This window comes from Indicator indicator, chromosome 1 (assembly GCF_027791375.1).
Source record: "Indicator indicator isolate 239-I01 chromosome 1, UM_Iind_1.1, whole genome shotgun sequence".
Lineage (NCBI taxonomy): Eukaryota > Metazoa > Chordata > Aves > Piciformes > Indicatoridae > Indicator > Indicator indicator.
Window position 1 is genome coordinate 18,737,349 of NC_072010.1, and position 25,225 is coordinate 18,762,573.

The 25,225-nt window shown below is 42.3% G+C and overlaps 1 protein-coding gene across 1 annotated transcript in view; it reads right to left on the reverse strand.

Moving 5' to 3' along the window:
- Positions 1-10,509: 10,509 nt before the first annotated feature.
- ARHGAP20 (Rho GTPase activating protein 20) overlaps positions 10,510-25,225 on the reverse strand; it is a 62,238-nt gene continuing 47,522 nt past the window's right edge. The window contains exons 9-15 of the mRNA XM_054386606.1: positions 24,596-24,778; positions 20,242-20,420; positions 16,943-17,104; positions 15,471-15,580; positions 13,726-13,915; positions 13,156-13,267; positions 10,510-11,567 (exon numbers count right to left, since the gene is read on the reverse strand). Of these exons, the coding sequence (XP_054242581.1) occupies positions 10,510-11,567; positions 13,156-13,267; positions 13,726-13,915; positions 15,471-15,580; positions 16,943-17,104; positions 20,242-20,420; positions 24,596-24,778 (1,994 nt within the window). The remainder of the gene's footprint in view (positions 11,568-13,155; positions 13,268-13,725; positions 13,916-15,470; positions 15,581-16,942; positions 17,105-20,241; positions 20,421-24,595; positions 24,779-25,225) is intronic.

Below are 25,225 nucleotides of genomic sequence, written 5' to 3' on the forward strand. Positions count from 1 at the left end.
ATTTCTTTTAAAGAATAAGGTCATCTTTGTAAGAAAGGTTTCTTTTGCTGTCTAAAAGACCATCCTATGCATTTTTTCCCCTTTGGAAATAGCTAAACTGACAGAAAAAGAAATCTTAGGTTCATGCTTCTGTCAGTTCCTTGTAATCAATAACATCCAAGCCAAAAAAAAAACAAAAAAGAAAAAAAGAAAGAAAGAAAGAAAAAAAAAAGAAATCAAGCATCAGCAAGGGAACAGGCTGGGTCCATAATGGTTGGGCTGACCTATTTTGTAGTCACATCTGCTGAGAGGAAAATAAATCAAAGTGATGCAGCCTCTTGCCTCAAACATGATGCATTATCTTGGGTATGTTGGGTGTTCAACCAAACCCCCTCCAAGACCAAAGTGAGGAAATCACTCAAACACATTGGCTGGGGTCACAGAATCACAGAAACATTGAGGTTGGAAAAGACCCTCAGAATCACCAAGTCCAGCGGCTAACCCTACTCTGCAAGGTTCACCCCTAAATCATATCCCCAAGCACCACATCCAAACAACCTTTAAACACATCCAGGGTTGGTAACCCAACCACCTCCCTGGGCAGCTCCCAATGCCTGACCTCTCTTTCTGTGAAAAAAATTTTCCTAATGTCCAGATCCAGCAGGTGATGCTGGACGTGATGCTCAGGAGATGGCAAGATGGTTTCTCCATCCTGGGAATGAGCCTCTAAACATACTCCATTCCTGAAGTCTCTTTTCAGTATATTCCTGTAAGATGTGAGTCATTAAATTTCATTTTGACTTGCAGATGTATGGAAATCTGTGGTAAAATGTCGATGTTTCTCCACATGGACTCACCTGCTGGAATGAATGCTGGGTCTGGCACATGCAACCATATTGCAGAGTTGAGTTATTTCAGTGTCACCTGAGTAGGAGATCAATGGATGAGAGACTAGAAGAAGGGTGCTTGCAACAACACAAAGTGGTTGAGTTCTTCCAGTGAAGGTGACAGGAGTGATCCTGGAGCCACTTTGTCATAGGAAATCGAGAAGTACCAGGGGCTGGTGGTTTACACCACTATTAACTTAATCCAGCTGTAATGGACACACTCTCCTATGAGTCAGATAATCTACATTGGGCTACAGATTAGGTATATTTTTTGTTTGTGATTTGGGGAGATTAATGAATCATTGTACAGACTCTTTATCCTGCAGGAGACTGAGAGAGGATCTCACCAATGCCTGTAAGTATCTTCTTTTGATGCAGCACAGGATACAGCTGACTTTCTGAACTGCAAGCACGCATTACTGGGTCATGTTCAGTTTTTCATCCACTAGTACCTCCAAGTCTTTCTTCACAGGACTATTCTCAATCCCTCCACATCTCATCCTATACTGACACCAGGGGTTGCCAAGTGAGGACCTTGCACTTAGCCTTGCTGAGCCTCATGAGGTTCACATGGCTCCACTTCTCAAGCTTGTCCAGGTCCCTCTGGATGGCATCCCATCTCTCAGGTGTGTCAACAGCACACTTACAGGCCTGGACTAACAACACATTTTACAATGAGACTTGCTCTGCACCTACATTGTGTTGGTCTCTTGACCATGAGGCAGGGCTGGAATTTTGTTCACAGAGACTCATTTGCAGAATTGAGGCTTTTGTGTCCTTTTTTGAAGGTGAGAAAAGTTGGAGCCTACAGTTTCTGTGTAATAAACCAATTATTATGCTGCTGAATTTACACACTTCAGACAAGTGTATTGAGAACTCATATCCCAAGGTAAAAAAAAGGCAAAAAATTCAGTTTAGCATTGCCAAACATTTTATTGGACAAGGTCTTTTCCTTTTCTTTTCTCTTTTTTTTCTTTTCTTTTCTTTTCTTTTCTTTTCTTTTCTTTTCTTTTGTTTTCTTTTCTTTTCTTTTCTTTTCTTTTCTTTTGTTTTCTTTTCTTTTGTTTTGTTTTCTTTTCTTTTCTTTTCTCTTTTCTTTTCTTTTCTTTTCTTTTCTTTTCTTTTCTTTTCTTTTCTTTTCTTTTCTTTTCTTTTCTTTTCTTTTCTTTTCTTTTCTTCTCTTTTCTTTTTCTTTCTTTTCTTTTCTTCTCTTTTCTCTTTTCTTTTCTTTTCTTTTCTTTTCTTTTCTTTTCTTTTCTTTTCTTTTCTTTTCTTTTCTTTTCTTTTCTTTTCTTTTCTTTTCTTTTCTTTTCTTTTCTTTTCTTTTCTTTTCTTTTCTTTTCTTTTCTTCTCTTTTCTTCTCTTTTCTTCTCTTTTCTTCTCTTTTCTTCTCTTTTCTTCTCTTTTTTCTTTTCAGTCTTGACAGGATGCGTAAGTACTGAATACTTTTTCTTACCTCTTACATAGTGAAAGTCTCTACTTTATAAAATAACGGACAGATCCCTGTAATAGGAATTAAAATTGCAAAGGGAAACTTGATAGGAATCAATTTTTTTCCAACAAGGTGGAAACATGTGGTTTGATTTCTAATCTATTTAGAAAATAGGCACACGGGTTCCAGCACATGATTTGCCTTTGCAAAATTCCCACAATCCCCTTAAAACATCTCGTAAGAAGCTGTACAACACCCTCAAATGGTTGTTCCCTGCAGCACCCTGTGAGTCCAACACACGTCCAGATGCTCACTCCCACCAGCCTGGGGAGAGGGTGCCCCCACTGGATGCTCAGTGGGGCTCGCTCAGGAGCCATGAACTGACTGCTTTTCAACAATAGTCCAAGGGAGCAAGTCTGGGCTCCCCTGGTACAGGTAGGCTGACTGGGATCCCATGCTCAGCATTGCCTTCTGATTCCTGGAGGACATCTTCTTGAGTCCAGGCTTAACCACCAGCAAGTGCCCTCCACATGTCACTCCTACCTCCCAGTGGTCCAAGCCCTATCATCCTGTGATTCTGTGTGATTCTGTTAGGGCTCTTTGGCTAAACCCTCTGCTGGGATCCTGTAGCCTCAGCTCTGCACATTGGCACCACGGTCCTATTCCTTTCCTCCCCAAGTGGCAGACCATGCACCACCCCCTGCCCATCCTAGCTCTCAGGGCAGCATGAAACCCTGCAGAAGCTCTCCATACCCAGGAGGAAGAGAAGCAGCAACTTTGCCTTCCATGGTCACATCAGAATTACAGCTGTGTCTGAGAGCAGATTTGTAGGAGGTTGACAGAAATAGTTTGTGACAAGAGTATTGAGTGCAGAGGAATAATTTCTGTATTGGAAACACCTCTCCCATGCAGGGTCACAGAACGGCTAAATTCTGAAATATTTAACTTAATGCAACTGGCAGCAACTACTGGAGTACTTGTCCTCAAGGAACTGCTGACATTTACAGTGAAGCTGCTGTGAAACTCAGACAAAATAAAGCTTGGAGCAAACCTAGCATCAAGGAAAAATCATTACAGAGTGCATTGTACTTTATGCATAAAACACAAACGATGCCCAAAACCTTTAGGCCCTGTGTGGCAACCACATCCTAACAGAACATTCAACACCTTTAACCAAGGAGTCCTCCCCTTTGGACACTGGTGGGTCGGTCAGCTCAGCTTGACAGCGGCATGGAGACAGAGATGTTGGTAAGTAGTCTTGAGAGCAAATGAAATCATGCAAGTGCTTCTGTGAATGGGCAAGCTGGCTTGCCTCCCCTGATCTTTATGTAGGGCTCTGCCTAGCCAGCAGACATCATGCTCCACCGCCTCTTACACTTGGCAGGCACACTTCCGAGGGCAAGTGGCCATACACAAATGCCAAAGACAGGGTCCAATGCAGCCGATCCCTCAGCCTCTTACCACATCAGTCCTTTGAGAGGGAAAATTCCTGAGTGTGACCAATGCCTTGAGTCCTCCTCTAGAGGACTTCTTGAAATGCTGTTAGTGCATGAGGTTGTCCAGTGGTGTCACCGAGGTTATCTCCTTATGCATATGCAGGTATTTTGGACACAGGATGTGGGAAGATATTGATTACTGGGGGGAAACATCTCGCATAGTCTCTGCTCCTGATAAAAAAGGTTATTGGGATAACCTGAAAATTGGATGCAAGACTACAGTTTTTGCTTGTATATTAGACATTGTCTGGGTTCTTTGAAAGAATCACCATCATCTTTTCCAAAAGATATTCTTTAACTGTTTAAGACAGCTCCCTTTTGCTAAATTTCCCTGGCCTTAATGAACAGGAGTGAATTGCTAGGGTATTGCTATCCTTCCTCCAGACATGAACAATGTGGATGGGCAAGCCCATTTTGGGAGGTTGGACAACAAACCTCCTGAGGCTGAACTATCCCATGCCCCTGTGTTTTTACAGATGAAAATAAAGGGAGATAGGCCCAAGTCATGGAGGGTGTCTTGGACATGGTGTAAATGCACAGAGCAGGCCGCAAGACATGTGAAGCAAGTCTCTTTGCACGGGTCATGGCAACCTCACCTTGTGTGCACATGCATGAGAGCAACATGTGAGTGGTCCACAAGAGCTGTGGTCATCTGCTGATCTCCCATTTCTGGTTATGCACAGGTGAATAATTATGTTTGGGATGGGAGGAAATACTCTCAAGCTGAAACTTCAGCTCCTTCCTTACTCCAGGCATGGGCATGGGAGGGGATTGTGGATGTGGCAGAGAGTTAAATAACTGCTCTGTGCTACCAGGAAACCTGTTAATAAGCTCCCCACCTAACACAGAGGTCACTGCAGTCGTAATAAACTAAGGGCTCTCGGTGGGTTTCATCCTGCTGCAGGAGCACCTCTGTACAGGTCCCACAGGTGCAGCACCCACAGAATCACAGAATGGTAGTGTTTGGAAGGGACCTCTGAGGATTGTCTAGTCCAATCTCCCTGATAGAGCAGGTTCACCATTATGTTGCACAGGATCACATCCAGGCAGGTTTTGAAAGTCACCAAAGAAGGTGACTCCACAACCTCTCTGGGTGGTCTGTTCCAGTGCTCCATAATATTCAAAGGAAAGAAGTTTTCCCATATGTTCAGGTGGAACTTCCTGTGTTCTACTTTGTGTCTTTTGCCCTTTGTCCTATTACTGGGCACCACCATGAAGAGCCTGGCCCCATCCCCATGACCACCACCCTTTAAATACTAATAAACATTGATAAGATCACCTCTCAGTCTTCTGTCCAGTCTAAACAGGACCAAGTCTCTTGGTCCCATCTTGTAAGAGAGATGTTGCAGTCCCCTAATCATCTTTATGGTCCTCCATTGTACTGCCTCCAGTAGCCCCCTGTCCTTCTTGAACTAGGGAGCCCAGAACTGGACACAATAAATGAGATGTCACCTCATTAGAGCAGAGAAGAGGGAGAGGAGAATCTCTCTCAAACTTCTGTTCATACCCTCAGCAAGTTTGTAGATGATACCAAGCTGAGCGGTGTGGTTGATAAGACTGAAGGATGTGATGTCATCCAGAGTGACCTGGACAGGCTGGAGAGGTTGGCTGAAGTGAACTTCATGAGATTTAATTAAGGTACAGTGCAGTCCTCGATATCAATACATGCTGGGGGAGCTGGGTCTCTTTAGCCTGGAGAGGAGGAGACTGAAGGGTGACCTTGTTAGTGTTTATAAATATATAAAGAGGGAGTGCCAAGAGGATGGAGTCAGGTTCTGCTCAGTGATGCCCAATGACAGGACAAGGGGCAATGGGTGGAAGTTGAGGCATAGGAAGTTCCATGGAAACATGAGGAAAAATTTTCACTGTAAGGATGATGGAACACTGGAACAGGCTGCCCAGGGGGGTCATGGAGTCTCCCTCTCTGGAGATATTCAAAACCTGCCTGGATGCATTCCTGTGTGACCTGGTATAGGTGATTCTGCTCTGGCAGGGCTGTTGGACTAGAGGAGCTTTCGAGGTCCCTTCCAGTCCTTAACATTCTGTGATTCTGTGATGACGAAATTGAAAGCAGCCCTGAAGAAAAGGACTTTGGGGTGGACGAGAAGCTAGACATGAGCCAACAATGCATACTTGCAGTCCAGAAGGCAAATCACATCCTGGGCTGCTTCAAAAGAAGCATGGCCAGCAGATCAAGAGAGGTGATGCTGCCACTCTACTCTGCTCTGGTGAGACCTCATTTGGTGTACTGGGCCCTCAACTCAAGAGAGACATAAACCTGCTGGAGCAGGCCTAGAGGAGGGCCACAAAGATGATCAGAGGGCTCAAGCACCTCTCCTATAAAGACAGGGTGAAAGAATTGGGGCTGTTCAGCATGGAGAAGGCTCAGGGGAGAACTTATAACTACATTTCAGTATCTGAAGGGGACCAACAGAATAATGGGGAAGGAATGTTTAGAAGGGCTTGTAGTAACAGGACGAGGGGCAATGGTTTTAAACAGAAACAGGTTTAGGTTTAGATTTAGGTTGGACATAAGGAAGAACTTCATAATGAGAGTGGTAAAATATTGGAACAGGTTGCCCAGGTATGTGGTTGATGCCCTGTCCCTGAAGACACTCAAGATCAGACGATGTGGCCCTGGGGACCCTGTTGGAGGTGTCCCTGCTGACTGCAGCAGGGTTGGACAAGGTGACCATTGGGGGTCCATTCCAACCCATTGCAATCTGTGAATGCAGCCAGCACCGTGCTATGCTGGTTGCTGTGCAAACACCAGCACCTGCCAACCTGCCCCAGCAAACTTGGATGTTTAGAGAAAATGCCAGTGATGAAAAAGAAGGAGCAGAGGAGGAAAACAGCAGATCTGGAGCAGAGATAGAAACAAGACATTGAAAATTATGTCCTGGAGCCATATATGACCCCTGAACAAGAAAGGAGCTAGACCAGCAGGTATTAACAGAAATTTAGTTATTTGGAGGCATGGATGGAAGGACACCTTCAGTCTAAAGGTCATGTTTCAGCCCCAGACCCTATAATCTATTTTACTTGAACTCTACAAACCAGTTTAACTAGAGAATAGATGGGATGTGTCTTCCTGCTTCCTGAATTGGGCTAGGATGCAGAGATAAAGCTTGCAGGGACGAAGCTAGAGTATTTATGAGACAAATGGAAAAAAATGGAAAAGTCCACAAAAACAGCCCACAAAAAAAAACAAAAATGAAAGACATTTCAGGTACATAAGCCCTTTACTAGAGCTCCAAAAAAAGGCAAAAACTTTCAATGCAGGTTGAGAACAAATTAAGTGTACATTATATTAATCTCTGAAATCACCTGAAAGGAATGATGGCTAGTACTTTTAAAACAGAGGTAGGATACTCATTAATGATGAGATCATGAATGGCAGTGGGACAGAAAGCCCAAGACAGAGGTAATTTATTAGTTTGCTTCATTTTGTATGCTTGAAAGCAGTGAATAAGGAGTTACTGCCACAGTTTCTTCCTTAAGTTGGTCATCATTTTTGTGTAAGGCTTCAGTACTCCAGAAGAGAACATTTTGCAAACATCTCACATACCATTTGTCACTAACACTTGGGCACATCCTGTAAAGCTGCCCCTCTCTACTGCAGAGGCAGCTGGGGTAGGACTAATGGCTCGTGTCCTGTAGTGACTGGCACCTGGGTAGGACCTTGTTAGAGATCCCAGTGTTTGGAATATGCAGCTGGAGCCAGGGCAGATGGGGGAACTCAGCCCTCAGGCTGGTGTTATCCCAACACCTTCTCACAGGTCATCAGCAGAGCCATAAAAAAAGTTACAAAACTTACTTTTTAATATTCCCTTGGACCCAGATCCTGTCCCAGCTGAAAGGAAGAGAGCAGCAGGCACCTCTGTACATTAAATGTTGGCTTCCCAACAGTAATATACCTAAAGCTGCTGCTTACTGTGGTCTTCAGGGTCACATCTGACACTTTGAAAATGTTCAGCATAATCTATGTTGCATCTTAACAGCATTTAATTGCTTCAGTGAGGAGTTGCAGACAGTGATCTTCTCCATTAGAGCTCTTTTTTGTGATTGTCACAGAACATGCCTCGTGCAGCAGCAGGGTGTAGGTCTTGTAGGACAGAAGAGCATTTTAAATTGTACTGGGTCTACATCCAGCTTGCTCACCATATGTTTAAAGCTGAAAGCACTCTAGCGCAAATGCAGACACATAATTTGTTTCACATTGAAGCACTCTTGGATATACTTTTACTTCAGACTAGCAAAGATAAACGACTTGCTGGAAGACATCATTTGTAGGACAGAACATTTATATTGCAGAGAGCAGAGATTTTTCTAAACTCTTTATTATTGTTGCAATGAATCAGCATTTGCTACTTGATGTAATCTTGGCAGCATGGCAATGTGCTTTTTACTGGCTCAAAATGAAATGCAGAGTAGCTGTTTTATTTCGAAATAGCATCTCTGGTTTTGTTTTAGAGGAGGTGCATAAACAGGGCTATAGCTGACAGGTCTCATAACACATACAAAGGATTTTGCCTTTAGAAGGTGATTATTACAGATCAGACTCTGCATATTACCATTTTTATTAAAATAGCTGAATATGGAAGAGATGAAAAAGAAGGAATTGCAGTGAAGTCTTTGAGCCTGCACACAATTAGACATGCTGGTCTAGTTCTAAGTGCATGATCGTTTATTGCATTATGTCAGTCTCCACAAATGCACCTTTGCTTACAGATACAACATTGGCAGGATAAGAGCCCAAAATAATAACCTCTGACTCTATATTTTCAAGTAAGGATATTTCTAACTTTTTTTATCAGACATCCCCTCCCCACCCACCCCTCCAAATCTGCTGGAGGGTATCCATCCTGTCTGACACAGAGCTAAAAACCTTTTATGCTGATAATACCTGGAAAGGGCTTAGTGCAGTAGATAGTGTTGACATTTTTTTGGAACTGTGCAGTAATTTAGGAGCATAAGCACCTTACAAGAGCAAAGCTGAGCAGAACAGGATCTGAAACTAGCCAGTATTAACTGCAGTGTAAAAGGACTTTAGGACTTTTGAAAACAAAAAGCTAATGAATGCAATTTCAGAAGCACTATATGCATGCACACACACCCAGATGAGTTTAATTTAGCCCTGTCCCTATCCTTCTTGCTTTTCCTATAACCCAAAAATTACTTGCATCCAGTGTCTTGCTCCCCTCCTTTCCTTCCTCTCAACCTTAGTATCTGTTACTGGAAAAGGAAAAACTTTTTTGCTGTGATGGTGACAAAACACTGGAATGGGCTACCCAGAGAGGTTGTGGAGTTGTCTTCTCTGTAGACATTCAAAATCCACCTGTGTTTCCTGCTCTAGGTGATCCTGCTCTGGCAGGGGGTTGTACTCGATGATCTTTCAAGGTCCCTTTTCAGCACCCAACATTCTGTGACTCTGTTATCTCTTTGCACCTCCATATTGTTAACTGCATCTCATTAGCTGAAAACATCCTCATCTCTCTAGATAAAGAGCAAAAAGGTATTAATTCTTGTTTGAATCTTACTAAAATTTACAAAAGCCAACAGGATTATGACATACACTATGAATGATGCCACCCAAAGTGGAGGAAAACCGCTGCAGTCCTTCCTCATGCAAGATTTGCAGTGGCATCATTGGAACTTTTGCTTCAGCAATAGCTTGCAGAACTGACACCTAAAAATAAAACTGCACAGAATATAAATTCATGACATAACAAATAATATTTAATATATAGCATTGAATGCATACACATCAATACCAGTGCTGTAACAACAAAACAGAACTCGTAAAATTAGCAGCAGTTTCTTGCAAGTACAAAAATACACTTTTTTTTTTCCAGAACATATATAATAGCAAAATTTATCAGGATATATTATACAAACTCAAAGCATTTAGATAATGCATCACTTTTAATATATTATATGATGTTTTAGATGCTGCATAATAAAATTACATGTGTTCTGCTTGCAGTAATACATAATGCCATTTACAGCAATGTTAAGAAACTATTCACAACTTAAAACACGAATGGAACAGCCAAGGAAGCACAGTAAATGAAACACACAGGGTTGCAAGGTGTTAGTCACAAGCTTCAGCATTTCTCTTTACATATTTTTGGGCTTATTTTTTTCTGTCTTTTGCAGTGTGAAAGAAATAACTACACCTATTGAACATACCTCATAAACATACAGAAAACAACACACTTACCCCTCGGAGGACGATGAAGGTAATACCCATCAGTTTCAGAACAGTAGTATCATACCACAGTTATGGAATCTATGCTGACTTTGCACGCTACATCAGAACCACAAAGGACTGGGACTCACATCCGCTAGGCTCAACACACAAGTGGTCAAGGGTAGAGGCCCAGCAGGCACCCCACTGCCCTGACAGGCTCAGAGAACAGGGTGCTGCTTTCAGGTACTTCCTGGGACCTTTCCAGATTTTCTGGAGATTTCTGTTTGCTTGCTTTTGAGCAATTTTTATGATTTTTACAATGTTCTTGCAAAGCTTTTATGTGGGAACATTACTCAGTTTCCTAAAAAAAGAAAACTCGTGAATCTGAGGACTGCTCAATTAAATTTGAACAACCCAGATAGTAAACTTACAATGAACACACATCAACACCAAAGGCATTTCCTTCTTGGTGTTTACTTGAAGTGTTAAGATTCCTCTGCCAAAAAGCTCTGGTCAGTCTCTTCAAACTTTGGATAGCTGTAATGCTCTTCTAGACCTCCTCTTTGATCTGGGATCATGAAGTCTGTCTCTTTCTGTGCCTTTCAAAGGTAATGACTGAGTATCTGGCTTAAACAAATAGCAGCTGACGCCATCACTAGCCTTCAGGGGTGCTGGCCTGCTGCTGGGCTCCACCAAGCCCCCCTCAGCCAAAGCATTGGTAGGTTGTGGAGATGGTGGCACCTTAATGGGTGTAACCAAATAGTCATCAGCTGCTTCAGGAGCAGAGTCATCACGCTTCTTTAGCGACTGAAAAGTGCTATCAAAAGGGGAGGAGGTTTCAGTTGGGGTAAACACAGACTGGTCTGAAAACTGAGAAAAAGCACTGTCCAGAGAGCTCATCGATGACACAGATGGAGATGTCCCAGGAGAAGAGAGGCTAGAAGAACTAAATCCTGAGCAAATATTTAATCCCTCTAGAGCTGGAGGCAGGAGGCAACGGGACAAGTCTTTCTTTTCAATGTTTTGATTTGTGTTGTCACTTTTACCAATATTAATCCCTATAATCAAGCTCTGATTGATAAGCTTTTGCCCTTCCATCTGCAATGACCGAAGCTGATGGAGATAATCTTCATCTTCATGAGACAGGACAACGTCACAGCTGGCTTTCCGTGCTGCCTTCTCATGACCATCACCAGTGTGGGCAAAGCTGGGTGCAAGGAGGCCAATCGTGGGCTCTGAGGAGCGCCTGTGTCTCCTCGAGGTTTTGAGAGTACCTGAGGTAGCTGCTGAAGAGAAGCCCCGTGCGCCGGAGCGGAGAGCCTCCGCTGAGTTTTCTTGCGATGAAAACTTTCGGTGTACGTCAGCAGAAATTGTCAACTGCTTGGATTTGGTTTTACTTTGGATTTCATCCACCTCCGTCTGCTCCGAATCGCCGTCACTCAGAGTGAAGACAGACTCCCTGCTCCTGTTATCCTGATCTCGGTTCTTAATCCAGTCGCTAGAAGAAGAATCGGCTTCGTCATTTGCCTCATTTTCCAGGCTGTCGTAGGAAGAGTCATTCAGATGGAGAGAAGCAGCATCTGCAAGGACAAACCAAGTGTTAACACATCAGTGACTGAACCACCCTGTGGAGAAGCAGCTGCTTGGATTTTTTTTTTTTTTTTTTGGCAAGTCTCCTTTACCTTCAGGAGCATTTGCCCTTTAAAGATTCTTCAAGCAGAAATGGCAATGATTTCAGAAAAGAATACTGTCTGATTTTGAAATGGAAAAAAAATACATGAGTGCTAAGTTGCAGCTCAGTCAACAATAGGATAATGGCACAAACAAGTAAGGGTTATGTTTTTTGTTGTTGTTGTTTGGGTTTTTTTCCTTAAATCTGAAAGTTTAGTAGTAGGTAATCCAGCCATAAACAATGATTTATATACAGGATATTGAATCAGTAATTTACTGAATTTTCCTTTTTGTTATTGAATGTTGAAAGCAACATTTAGCCTTTCTTTCCTTCTTTTAGACAAGTTAACAGGGGTTACTCATGCTTTTATGGTCTTCCAGAAAACATAATATTTTTAAGAGCAATGTTAGGAAGAAAGTTCTAGTCTCAGTTTAAACAGTCACCTCATTTCCACTGAGCAGTGCACACCTGGGCCTTACTCCCTATATGCAGCAACTGGAGTGACATTAAATCTCTCTTGCTCTGGGCTACCCTAAGCTGACTTATCTCACATTTGCAGCAGACAGAGTTCACGCATGGGTGGCCACCATGCCTCAATGCATGACTGAAAACTTGTTCAGCTGCCATAACCTATTGTGGGTCTGAGCTCTCTGTCCCAGCACAGCAGATACCGTATGCTTCCACTCCTGGGGAAGAGGCAGGCCAATTTCACTAGATTTCCCCAAATTTCACGGAGACAGAGCATGAGGAATTTGGGATGACCACCTTTTGTCAGTCTGGCATGCCAGAGCAAGTGCCATTACCACTTTTAATATGTCAGCTGTGCCAAAATCTATTTTACAGAAATGCAGCTTTGGAAATATTTTAAGGAGAGACTCAAAACCCCAGTCAAAATCGACAGTATCACAGAGTTGGAGAGAAAAAGCGCATTAATGACATTCATGAATGCTATGCCAACTAGATTGTCAGGCATCTTCAGTTACCAGTTCCATGATTTTTCAGTGCTAGTAGGAAAATCTGGATGCTCTACTGAAACTGTGGAGATGTCTTTGTTCTGACAATGAAGAATAGACACTTTCAACCCTAATATAATGGTGTGACCACTGTATTACAATCACTGTTGATCACTGATTTCCTGATATTTAGAGAAAACATAGGCAGGGGTAAAAATTCTGCACTTGACAAGAAATCTTCTCCAGACTATTTTCTTTATTTTTCTTTGTTTACCCTTCTTCCCTTTTTTTTAGTTCTTAACATAGTGGTTCAGATGCCTGAAACAGGAGCAAGGGGATTCTTTGGGAGAGCATTTTGTGACATGGTCCAGGTCTGTTAAGTTGAATCATTGATTACCACCAATACTTTGGGCAAAGGACAGAGAACAGCAGTATCTGAGAACACCACATGAAGAGGGAACAGCATTCTTCCATGGAATATACTGATCTTTTGCCTGACTAAGTTTTAGTCATCTAACAGGATCAAAACCTTATCTGTACTACCTGAGCTGTTCTCTCTCTTGCATGTCATCAGTATTTCTCCGAAGAGGGAGGTGATTTCCTCTCCAAAAATCCTGCAGCAATTCTCAGTGAGGAACTGCACCAGACTAGAAATCTGCAACAAAGCAACAGAGATGTCTTGTTAGATATTCCATTATTCTGCTCAGGGCTAGCTCACCACACTGATAAGGAACAGGAATGATGTGTCCCCTGACCATCAAGAACTCCTCTTCTGATCCCCTGAGCCTCAGAAAAATAGTCAGGCTCACCAAAAATGTCACTGTATACATCCTTCTCTGTTTCTACTCTGCCCTGTTCCAAGGTCACCACAACCAGAGATCTTTCAAATGACAGAAACACTTTGCTAATACACTGGGTCTTGCTTTATGACTCCCTTCGCTTCTTCCAGGCAGATTATGAGAATAGATTGATGAATGCTTCTGGAGTCATGATCAGAGGACAGGTGCTGATCTAAAGAGGTATTGACTGTTTTCACATTTGTACCCAACATCCTGGTTGACCAAGACGAAGGGTGGGTTTGTTTTTTTTTTACTACATTGCAGTGCCTCTTACCTTTTTTGTAAATTCACTTTCTACATCAGGAGTAGAGGAAACAGGGGGCCAGAGGAGGCTAGGTGCAATGCAGATAGCCAGGTTAAATGCATTCATCTGGTTCTCTTCAGACCGCATTTCTATTCCATGCAGCACTCCAAAGAGGTAACGCAAGAGAACAACGTTAGCTCTGGGGAGCTGTTCTATTAACCTGAAAACATAAACACATTCCTCAAATTAGGTACTGGACAAAATAAAACCATTTTTCATTGATACACACAAGTCAAGATAATGAAAATACAGAAACAGTGCAACATAGGCCACTAACTAAACCAGGGAATGAGTCAAAGAGGTGTCCCTGTTCAGTTGCTTTCCCTTACTGTGGTACACCCATAAACAGTTTTCTGGGAGGATAGAAAACACTAACATATAATTAAAATTACACTCTGTCAAACTAATTAACCATGTACAATGGATGACATGATACTACATTTCAGCTCATTTCCTGATAATTCACTATTAGCTTAACCAAATAGTTCAGCTGTCTCTCCATGCCACCAAATTGCCATGAGTATACATGTATATTAAGTGCATGTGAGGTCAGCTAGTGACCAAAGCTCTATTTGCCATGACATAAACTTTGCCCCCTCTCTCTTTTATATCACCTGCAAGGGTGGATGCTTCCCTTGTCACTATGCTCCAGTATTTGATTCACAATTCCATCCTGGCTTCAAAACAGTCACTAAAATTTGAGATGGATGAAGGGGAATATATGAGGATTTTTTTTCAGATACATTTTCACCTAGGGCCTTGGAGTTGCCCTGCTTTGGTATCAAGCAGAAATCCAAGTCTTGAACATCATATATATAGAGATAGATAGATAGATAGATAGATAGATAGATAGATAGATAGATAGATAGATAGATAGATAGATAGATAGAAAATGAAAGGAGATTTCATTTATTTACTGGTATCCACAAAAGGCAGAAAAGCAGGACAAAAGAGAGTCAGAAAACTGTCCCTCTGAGGCAAGTGTGTTATGGTTTGGAGCTGGTACTTTAGCCCAGAGACTTGGAGTAAAAGGTAAATAAATTTAGGGGTTGGACACAGAATAGTAATAATTGATAGGTTTCTATCATCTCATTTGTTTGCTGGATAGCTTATACTTGGTTGCACAGACGTTCTCTTCCCTTTTTTCCTTCTTCTCTCTCTGAGGCTTTGCTTGCATGGTTTTCTGCCTTATGACCTTCTGTGGGCTCAACTGACTGTTAATTGTGCCTGTGAAGGTACCAGGGAAGGGAGGGGGTAGGAGGCTGCTAGCAGCCCCTCTGGGCTGCCCAGAAAGGTGTAGATCTGTACAAGGGGGTCCTTGTATTGTTGATAAGTTGTAAATACATGTATATATATTTTGTACATGTCTTATCACCTTATATAATTTCATATTAAGTTCATTTTGTAGATATAACATCATTTTGCTTCCACTCTTTTTAAGCTAGTCTGGTGATTTACTCTGGAGGTAACTCTCCATTCTGGGAGTGAATCTCTGATTCCTGGGGGGACAAATCCAACCCCACAACAACATGTAAGTATATGTCTAAGTTTGAATGCTCTGTAGCATATGTCTAGCATCTCTCTAAAAACAAACAAACAAACAAAAAACAACAAACCCAAAACTTAATTGTGAGTTGTACATTGAATATTTTGGATTCTGCATCCTGGGATATAAAATTACAGGAAAAGAATACAGAGAATATAAATTACTCTACCTTTGGATGCTTTTTATCTTCTCTTCATTATTTCCTTGATCCATCACAGAGACCCACTTGTCACAGAGCTGAGATGACAAAATGCTGCCTGGGATGTTGCGAAGAAAATCCTTATCAAGAGAAAAGAACAGAAAACATGTGAACAGCTGTTCTGGAGCCCAGGAGGGAGTAGGAATAAGATATACAAATACAGGTGGGACAGCACTAGCTGACAAGCATCTTGTTCCATATAGCAACCAAAACCAGCATAAAATCATCTGAGACAAAATACTTTGAATTGTACTGAAAGGAACATTTTCTGCCCTTTCCTCACCCTTTCCTGTCAAATTAGAGGTATTTGGATGCTTCCTCAGCTATTGCTGAACTAAAAAATCTGCAGTGGTAGCAGTTATTTTGATGCTGCATAATACCTGTCTTTACATATCACTTAACTTCATCGGTAGACCCCACTTCTTCCACTTCTCCTTAGCTGTCAAGCTCAAATACTTCCAGACTATAAGCATTCCAAGCCAGCCCTACCTTCCTTCCCCTAATCAATCCATTTTGCTAACAAAGTACTTAGGCTAGTCATTGATAGCCTTGCTGCTCCCATTTCCTAGTATCTCAACCGTTGGCAGAGAGACTATTGCAGCTTGGGGAGAACCCCAAACTCTAGCTTCCCAAACAAGCTAGAGTAAGGGAATCTATGATGTATGTAAAACATTTGCTCTTTTGTAGCAACTCTTCACTGTTATAAATGCCAAGCAATTGCCCCTCCCTGAAACTGTTACCATGAGATGGCTACTATAAACCAGCACTTTGCAGGGTGTAGCTATCCTGCCCTAAATGCACATTCTAAATCCACCTGAAGTGATGGTGTCTCACCCATGAAAATCTATCATGTACATGGTAGCAAGAGGAATGGCTTTCTGCAATAAAAATATCCCACCCCAGCACTGCTTGCTTGAGAATGGAGATTGCTACTTCTTTTAAGAAAAAAAATACACTGCACTGAAATGTGAAAAGAAATATGATGATCCTCCTTGTAGCTGAAGTTTTACTGGAGGCTTGCAATGCTTTTTTGCACAAGGAACATTGTTTTTAATGTACAAATCTGTAAGAAAAGATAATGCAAGGTAAAATGAATCCAAGTATTTTGGGTAATACTATACACTCACTAGGAACTGTAGTGTAGGTAAACAGGTCTGCAAACCTGCCTTTCTAGTATTTAGTTGACTTTAAGCAGAGATTAAGAGAGTAACAGAACCAGGTTATAGCTGAGACTTCAGGAAAGCTAGCTGGCTAGTCCTCTTCTCCATCCTAATTCAGTGCTAGCCTCCTTTGGAGATACTCATAAAGTTAATGTGCCAGCTGCTTAATTCAGCCCACAAAGTTGCCTTTGGACCTGTCCCTGGAGAAAAGTCCTACTTCTTTGTGCCCAAGATCTTCACTGCTCTCACCTAAAAAGGAGGAAAGGAACATTCTTCACAAACCTTAAACAAGGATGCTGTCACAAATATGGATTCGCAGGCTAGGTCCACTTCAGCACCTGAATCAAGCTTCTCCTTAAGCTCTTTGCAGGTTTTTGCACTTCCAGAGCGTCTGAAAATACCCTCTGTGGAAGGGCCTTCTTGGTAAAGGAGGGAAAGCATGTCCTAAACAAAATGAAGAGAGGGGTTTTCTCAGTAGTATATTTTATTGCCTAGTGCCATTAAAATGTAGCTTTGTCACTTGTGCCACAGGAGGAAACCTCCGAGTCTTGATAAAGATCACAAATCAAACACAAGTTAAGGCTCACCCTTCAAGCCATGCCACATTGCAGAGCAAAGCTGTCATCTGGGGCACTGATTTTGGAGACCATCCACAGACATACTGTGCTGCCACTACTGAGCACTAACCTTTTGCATGATCTTCCAGTATCTGTGCAAGTTTTAGCCAAGTCATTTAAATATATAAACGCCACACTATGGAAAGAGGTCAACCTAATCCAAAAATCTGTATCTAACAGTAGCCTCAGCCAGACATCACTTTGCAGGAAGAAGTAAGACTCTTACTCCTCACTAGAGTGTTCAATGTCATCACTGACCAGAGACAAAGACTTCTGTTCCATGCCTGATGTCTGGAAAAAATGAGGTTTTATCTAAGTTGGGAAGTTCTTTATTTGTTAGTATCTACACTTCTACAGCAGATTTGGGTCAGATTTTTGCCCCCTTTGTTTCTTGTGAGTGTTATTGTACTCTGCAAGCAGCTCAGGGCTGTCAGCAGGGCCTCCTCTGGAGCAAGGTACTCCCACTTGGGAGATTAGCCAGAAGGGGCTAAAGCTTGTCTTATGGCTTCTCTGAAGCCAATCAGGCTGCAAAGGAGCAAACAGGTAGGCAGCTTACTACATGAGATATTTAAAAGGAAAGGGAAAACAAACAAATTCCTGACTAGCTTTTAAAAATCCAGGAGGGCCTGCTTTCTTCTAGATGAGGGAAGAAAGCAAGCAGAAAAGGAAATGCTGAAATCAGAGACCTCTCTTGAGATAACATGTACATGGTATTTTCCAGTTGCTTAATTGTCTGCTGTGTCCTGTGGGTTGTCTCTCTGACCCGAGGGAGAAATGGGTGCAGATGGTCTCTGGCATTATGCACATAGACACAGTGGTGTGAGGGCCACGTCATCCAAAGAGATGGCAAGAACATTGGGGAAGAGTCTATCAACATTACTCTAAGAGTAATGTCTAAGTGGGATTTGGTGACTTTGCTAGTCTGGGCTGTAAAGTAGGTCCCTGACACAAAGCACTGCAGATAGGTCTAGTGGAAACTATTATTTTTACTTCTGTTCTTTAATGTTTCTTTCTTGCTTTTGCAACAGTTGAAAGTCAAGCACTCATGTAAGTGCAGTCACTTTGAAAGGGCACATTCATGGAATCAGGACTTGTGTCAGCATTTCCCTTTTCTTTGCAGAGATTGAGTTCTACATTCAAAAGGGGCTGAGTCTCCCAGCGCAGGATCTTAGCACAACAATGAATGCTTTGAAAATATATTTTTGATAAAATACCCACAAGATAAAACTGAGAAGCCCCTCTCAGATTGGAAAAACCAGGTAAAATTATACAATGAAGCTAATGGTGTAAGACAATTCACTGTAGCAATGGCCAAAAGAGAACCCTTCAGCTGTGAAAGCAAGCTTGAAGCTCTGAAGCACAGACAACAAATGTGCCTGCAGCATTCTTCTCTGGTATTTCCCTTCGCTTGCAGGTAAATCCCACACAGTCCCTCAGATACAGTATTCCACACACAGAATCACACAGAATGTTAGGGACTGAAAGGGACCTCGAAAGATCATCTAGTCCAACCCCCCTGCCAGAGCAGGATCACCTACACCAGATCACACAGGAATGCATGCAGGTGGGTTTCAAGCAGTTCCCTGTCCTTCCTGAACTGAGGGGCCCAGAACTGGACACAGTGTTCCAGATGCAGCCTCACCAGGGCAGAGTAAAGGGGGAGGAGAACCTCTCTCAATCTACTAACCACACTCCTTCTAATACACCCCAGAATGGCATTGGTCCTCCTGGCCACAAGAGCATACTACTGGCTCACCAGAGATGCTTCATGAAATCAGAAGCTATATTTTATGGCATAAACAGTGTTTAAGATTCAAAGCACAAAGTCTACCAAGCTGTGATTCTATGCTTAGTACCTTGGGGTTTTTCCAGGTAGATGTTTACTAATATTTATGCTTTGGAGTAATTTCTGAAATGCAGCATTGGCTTATCTCTCAGAAAGAAGGTTTACAGATTCCATCTCCAGAGGACTTAACAACATAAATGTTCAAAATGCACGCTTCACCCTCAAAAGAAAATAACAAACCCACAGTATTAAAAGACCTGAAAAGTCCTGGTATGATTCACTATTCAGGCAGTGATAAAGCAGCACATCAAGCACAAGCTTAGGAGACAAGTCATCTCTTCCTATAAACTGATGCAACTCCGTTGATTTCAGTGGGGTTCTGGCAAGTTGTTACAGCTGAAAGTTGGGCTGTCAGGATAAGGCCCCCAGCCCTGGGTGGCTCACTCCCACTCTCTAAACATTCCAATTACTGCATTGACAACAGGGCAGCCCTCTGTTCTGACCAAAAATGACACACATCTCCCTTAATTATGCTTAGGAATGGGCTCTAGGAAAACCTTTTTTATGTTTCTGGACCAGTTTTGAGGGCACCCATAGCACTAGTGCTCCCTGGGACAGGACCGAAAGATGCTCCTGGAGCCTCTGCCTTCCCACCTATTTTTGCAGTGATGCTGTCAGATCAGAAATGAGGACCCAGAGTGCATGCCTACCCTGGGACGACTTCCAGAAAGGGCTCTGAAACAGTTTACTGAAGCACAGGTAGTGTTTGCATGCATGTGTGGACTGTCTATGAAGAACAGTAGATGCCACCTTTATGGAACTGGGAATTTTACAGAGATCTTGGGAGTGGCTTAAAAACTGTGTTTGAACGAGGTATTTATTTACACTGTGTAAGTGAGGACTATGGAACCAGCCTTGTAGCGTGGACTATAAAGAAGAAATAGCCCAGAGCAGCTGACTGATCACATATATTTCTCAAGCTGTTTGTTATTAATCAGGCATGACCACAGCATACATTAAAGAACAACGTTCTTGCTGAGAACCACAAATGAGGTTTCCTTCTGGTTTCTTTGCTTGGATAATTTCAGTGTCCCATTTACAAAGTGTCCCCATGTTCTCATTCACTACACAAAGAAATTCCAACACTGTAAATAGATATCCCTGAGCCTGGGACTCACCAAGAGGGGTTTGGGCAGGTTGTCATCCTCACAGATGGCTGTTAGCAAGAGGCCAAAGAGCTTCCCAGGAGCAGCAGATGTTGAAGAGAGGGGTGCATTGTCCAAGTGAGTGCCTGGGCCACGCCAAAAAGCCCAATTTATGATAGATCTTTTCCTTTTAAATGACTTTTGGCTTAGGTCTGGGAAAAGAGAAAGGTGTTTATTAGAAGAAATGCATTTCAATCCTAATTCCAGTATTTGTTTTGTGGTGGTAGCTATGGTTTCAAAGGAAAAAATGTCACAGACTCAACCAGCTCTTGGCATCCTGCTCAGCATAATGCACCAAGCACATACCTGTGTGTGTGTGTGCAGAATGTGCTGTCTTACCCACACTCTTAAGAGGATCACCAGGTGCTGGACTGCACTGCTGGACCAGAGCATCAGTGCTCACTGTGAAGCGTGGGATGGCAAACCTCAGCCTGCTGACTTCACACAAAGCTGAACTGTGCTAAATAACTCGCTAGCACATTAGCACCACTAATTGAAGCTCTTATTTGTAGTGTATGGAGAAGGAAAGACTTGAATTGGGATAGAAAAAGGATTTTTTCATACGACCTTTCTCAACATTAGCTAGTATAAATCTTCTTAACAGCACACTGCTAAGGGTGGGTTGAGAATGTTTGTGATGAAAGTGCTATCTGGGAAAAACCTATTCTGCTACATTTTTCCTTTTCTAAAGGTTTTCAAAGCCAGTCAGCTTGAAGTTAGTTGCTTGCCTACCCTATGCACCTTTCTATTAGCTACTTCTTCCACCTTGACAAACATTTTGCTTTCTGCTGTTATGGAGGGTAGAAGCAAGGCTTGCAGAAGTAAGGATTATGGCATAATACCAGATTTTTCTCTCCTATGCTTTATAGCACTTGTTTTTTAGCCGAAATAGTGATTTTCGTTATACGTCACTCCATTCTTGGGAATCATGCTCCCTTTGGGAATGGGTGGAAGTCATTTCTTTAGAGGCTTACAGGATGAAAAGTTACAGTTTAACTCAAAAGGTGAACGCCTGATGAAAAATTCTTTTCATAAAAATTAATATGGAGGATATACATTTTAAGCAGTCCAAAGCTTCAAGAAATATAAACTTGGCAGCATCTAAGGTGTTAGTTGATACATCATGTTTTGGGAGAACATAACTAACCTATAACTTTCAAAATGACAGTTTTTCTTTCAGCTGAGCTGGATATTAGCATACCAATATGGTTTGCTTCACCTGGAGTTCTAGTCACATAATGGCAAATACATATTGGTGCCGTTTTTCTGGCAACCACCTAGATCTCAGTGGAAGTGAAAATGAAGAAAAGATGCTATTTTGGAGAAAAATGAATAGCAGAAGTGTGGAAAAAAAGAAGGTGTCTTAAAATTAGGAACTTTTCTTAGTCTTTCACTGTTTGCTACACTCTTAAAGATGTGCCTTAAACTGACAACATGGAAAAGCATGCAGCTCTCTCCTGGGACAGGAAGATGAGGAGGATGCAGACATTCTTTTCTTGAACCTGTGTAAAGTTCAACACTAGGAGAAGCCCAGCCTCCTCTCAGGCACTACAGATGCCAATTATTGCTTTATAGAAGTGCTTCCATTAAAAACATCAGGCTCTTCCTCTGGTGGATTATTCTAGGCCAGAATCAGAAAAAAAGGCAGTATTTCTTTGGTGGCAGTTCTCAGAGATCTCAGCAGCTGTCTATTCTGCTCTCAAGGAATTTCTATTCATAGGTAGTGTGCCAGCCATGCAAGTGGCATTTTCTCCTCTTGCAAACTAATGAGAAACTTCTAAATAAAACCTCAGATCTACTGAACAACACAGGATCCTTTCTGATCGAACCTCTAACTGTCAAACAATAGTCTGTATTGAGACTAACTTGTTGAAATTTTGCTTTCTCTTTTAACAGATGATAAAATAATCATTTGGATTACAGACTTGTCACTGACAGCAGTCAATTCCTGCAAGCTAAACTTCAAGCAATTGGCAATTACAACACTTTTCAGACATAACCACTATTTAATAGCTATGTTTAACTGATAGGTGTCCATTCCTGTTATGTGTTGAAACAACAGGACCAGTCCAGCTCCTCCACACAGTAAATTCTTCTGTACTTGTTTTAACCACCCTGCCAGGACAGCTGATGCGACTACACCACCATAGTCAGCGTCCACACAGCTACTTCTTTGATGTGATGACCGGTTGTCAATTATGTCTGCCTGTCAACACCTACAACACTGCCTAAGCACAGTTGGTGCATGCTTGTACAACTGGGCAGATACTCCTTGCTGCCTCTAGAAGAGGCAGCATGTCCAGCACAGCCATACCTGTGCAGGGAAGCAATGGCAAGGAGGATAGCACAGGCATGTGTGACAGTGAAACATGGGGTTACAGACTTCACTCCTTGTGAATTTGCTCTGTATATGGAGGTAAGCCTAGTGGTTACCTAATAACAGCACAGACTCTTGCTTGCTGATCTGAACCATAGAATCATAGAATGCTGGGGTTTGGAAGGGATCATTGAGTCCAACCCCCCTGCAAAGCAGGACCACTTAAGAGCAGGTCACACAGGAATGCATCTGGGTGGGTTTTGAAGATCTCTGCAGAAGGAGACTCCATAACCTCTCTGGGCAGCCTGTTCTGGTGCTCCATCACCTTCAGAGTAAAAAAGTTTTTTCTCACATTGAGATGGAATTTCCTGGACTGAGTTTGTGTCCATTGCCCCTCATCCTATCACTGGATATCACTTAAAAGATACTGGCTTTATCCTTCTGACAGCCACCCTTCGCTTTTAGACATTGATAAGGTCCCCTCTCAGCCTTAAAGATGAGCTTGGCTTGCTTGCAGGTAAGGTATCCTTTAACATTTTCCAAAACCTCAGTAGGTGAGGAGTTAGGAAGAGCTCAACAACCAGTGCTGTATGCAAGATAATCTCCTTTGCAAGCAGCCAGACCTATGCATCACTTTGAAAGGTTTTGTCTGATGAAAGTAGGAAAGCTGAAAGGACTGAAGGTCTCTTTCTCCCACTTAGCGCAGTCCCTGTGCATGACTTGCAGGATGCCCCAGGCTTCTGCTGCCCCAAGGCCAGCCTTGCTTTCCCTCCTGCAGCTTGCACAGCACTGCTGACAACACATCTGCATTAGAACTTTACAGGCCTGATTTGCATTTCTATTTTCTCTTGCCAGTCAACGTCAGCTGCCAAGTGGGGCCTGTAAACCTAATTACACCCTTTTGCTAGATTGCCTCATTCTTAAATTATGCCATGAAGTAATATATGATCCAAATTACTGGAAAGGGGGGTTGGGAAGTGGGGGGGTGGGTAAAGGCATGTGGAAAGGAAATTAATTTATACAAAATGCAATCAATTTCCGGAATAATTCATAATAGGCACAGGTATAGTCTCACTATATTTAATTTCTAAAATTATTACAAATGGATTGTATTCATATGTTGTAGGAGATCTTAGCTACTGAGGAGTGCACAGGATAACAGCATGCATGTTATTTTTATTATTATGAGGTCATTAATGGTGAAGTAGGGATGAGTTCCTAATTGAGATGAGCATGCCAGTGTGTTAAGTACAACAAAAACACATGGGATACATCCTTGCCCTGCGAAGTTTTTAGTATAATGCCCCAATCCTGCAAAGATCACCTCATTTGTGTTACTCATGAGCAGTAAGCAGTCATTGTGTCACTGACAACAGAGTGCAAAACAGAGAGCAGGTAACCATTTTTTTAGCATCAAAGCCAAAGGCAGAAGCAAATGTTACTGTCTTCATTTCACTCAAAGAGAACTGAAATAAAGAAGCTATATTTGCTCACTTCATCTAGGTACTCAAGCACACGCCTAGGCTGCTTTGCCATGTGAGGGTCCCAGTGAGGCAGGTGCGTAGCTCTAAGTACCTTGTTGAGATAAATAATGTTGCTAAATGTTGTATGGGAGTTCTGTGCTGAATTCAAGCCTTGACTCCTCAACCATAAAACCACTCTGCCTTGCTACAGAGCAGAGCAAGGGCTGCAGAGAAAAGGTCGTCTAACAGACTTACAAAAAAATTGCAGGGCAGGGATCTTGTACTTCTTTTGCTGCATTTAGAACAAAAACTTGACAGGCAGCTTGTCAAAATGTAACTTACAAAGATGACACATACACAACAGCACACTCAAATCAGGGAGAGCTCCACTGCACAATCCCCCGTGCAGCTGGAAGGTACTTCTGCATGCTTCTCTTTGCTTTTCACAGCCCCCACCTCCAACACCAGCACGTCTGCTTTCTACAGCACAGCCAGGGATGTAGTCTGGCTGTGGGTGAATGATGCAGGGGTGAGAGGGGTGACGTACCGTTCAGTTGCTGGCACACAGCCAGGCGGCTTGGCTTCAGCACAAACTGGCACTGCAGCTCCTGGGGCAGCTGCTCCGTCAAGAAGGACCCCTGAAGCTGCCTAGGGCAGGCACAGTGCTTTGATCCATGGGGCATAGCATCGCGAATGTGGCTCATTTTAATTCCAAAGGGAAATTCATGCCCTGTTCAAAGAAAAATCAGAATAATCTGTGTTGGATTGACTGGAGACTTGCAAAACTCCATCTGCCTTGGAGGAAAAGCAGATTTTGCATGCTGGCCTGCATCACTTTCTCTCTCAGTAATCTCAGAATTGATGCATTTCTGCATACTTGCACTGGCATAAAATCTAAAACTAGCAGATATGGAGTTACTGTGTTCAGTATAGTTAAAGTGACATAAAGGTAAAGTCAGACCTACTATAGACATATCACATAAAAATTCATCAGAACAAAAAAAACAGAACTACTTCTGAATTCAGTGTTTATTCTTTCGTTACTTGTAACACAGAAAGTTTAGGTACTGGTTGCCCATATGGTTCTGGCAAGAAATGAGACTTTTGCTAAGCAAGCAAAACAAAAAAAAAAACATTGTGAAAGTGATCTTCCCTCCCTCTTCATGCAACCACCATC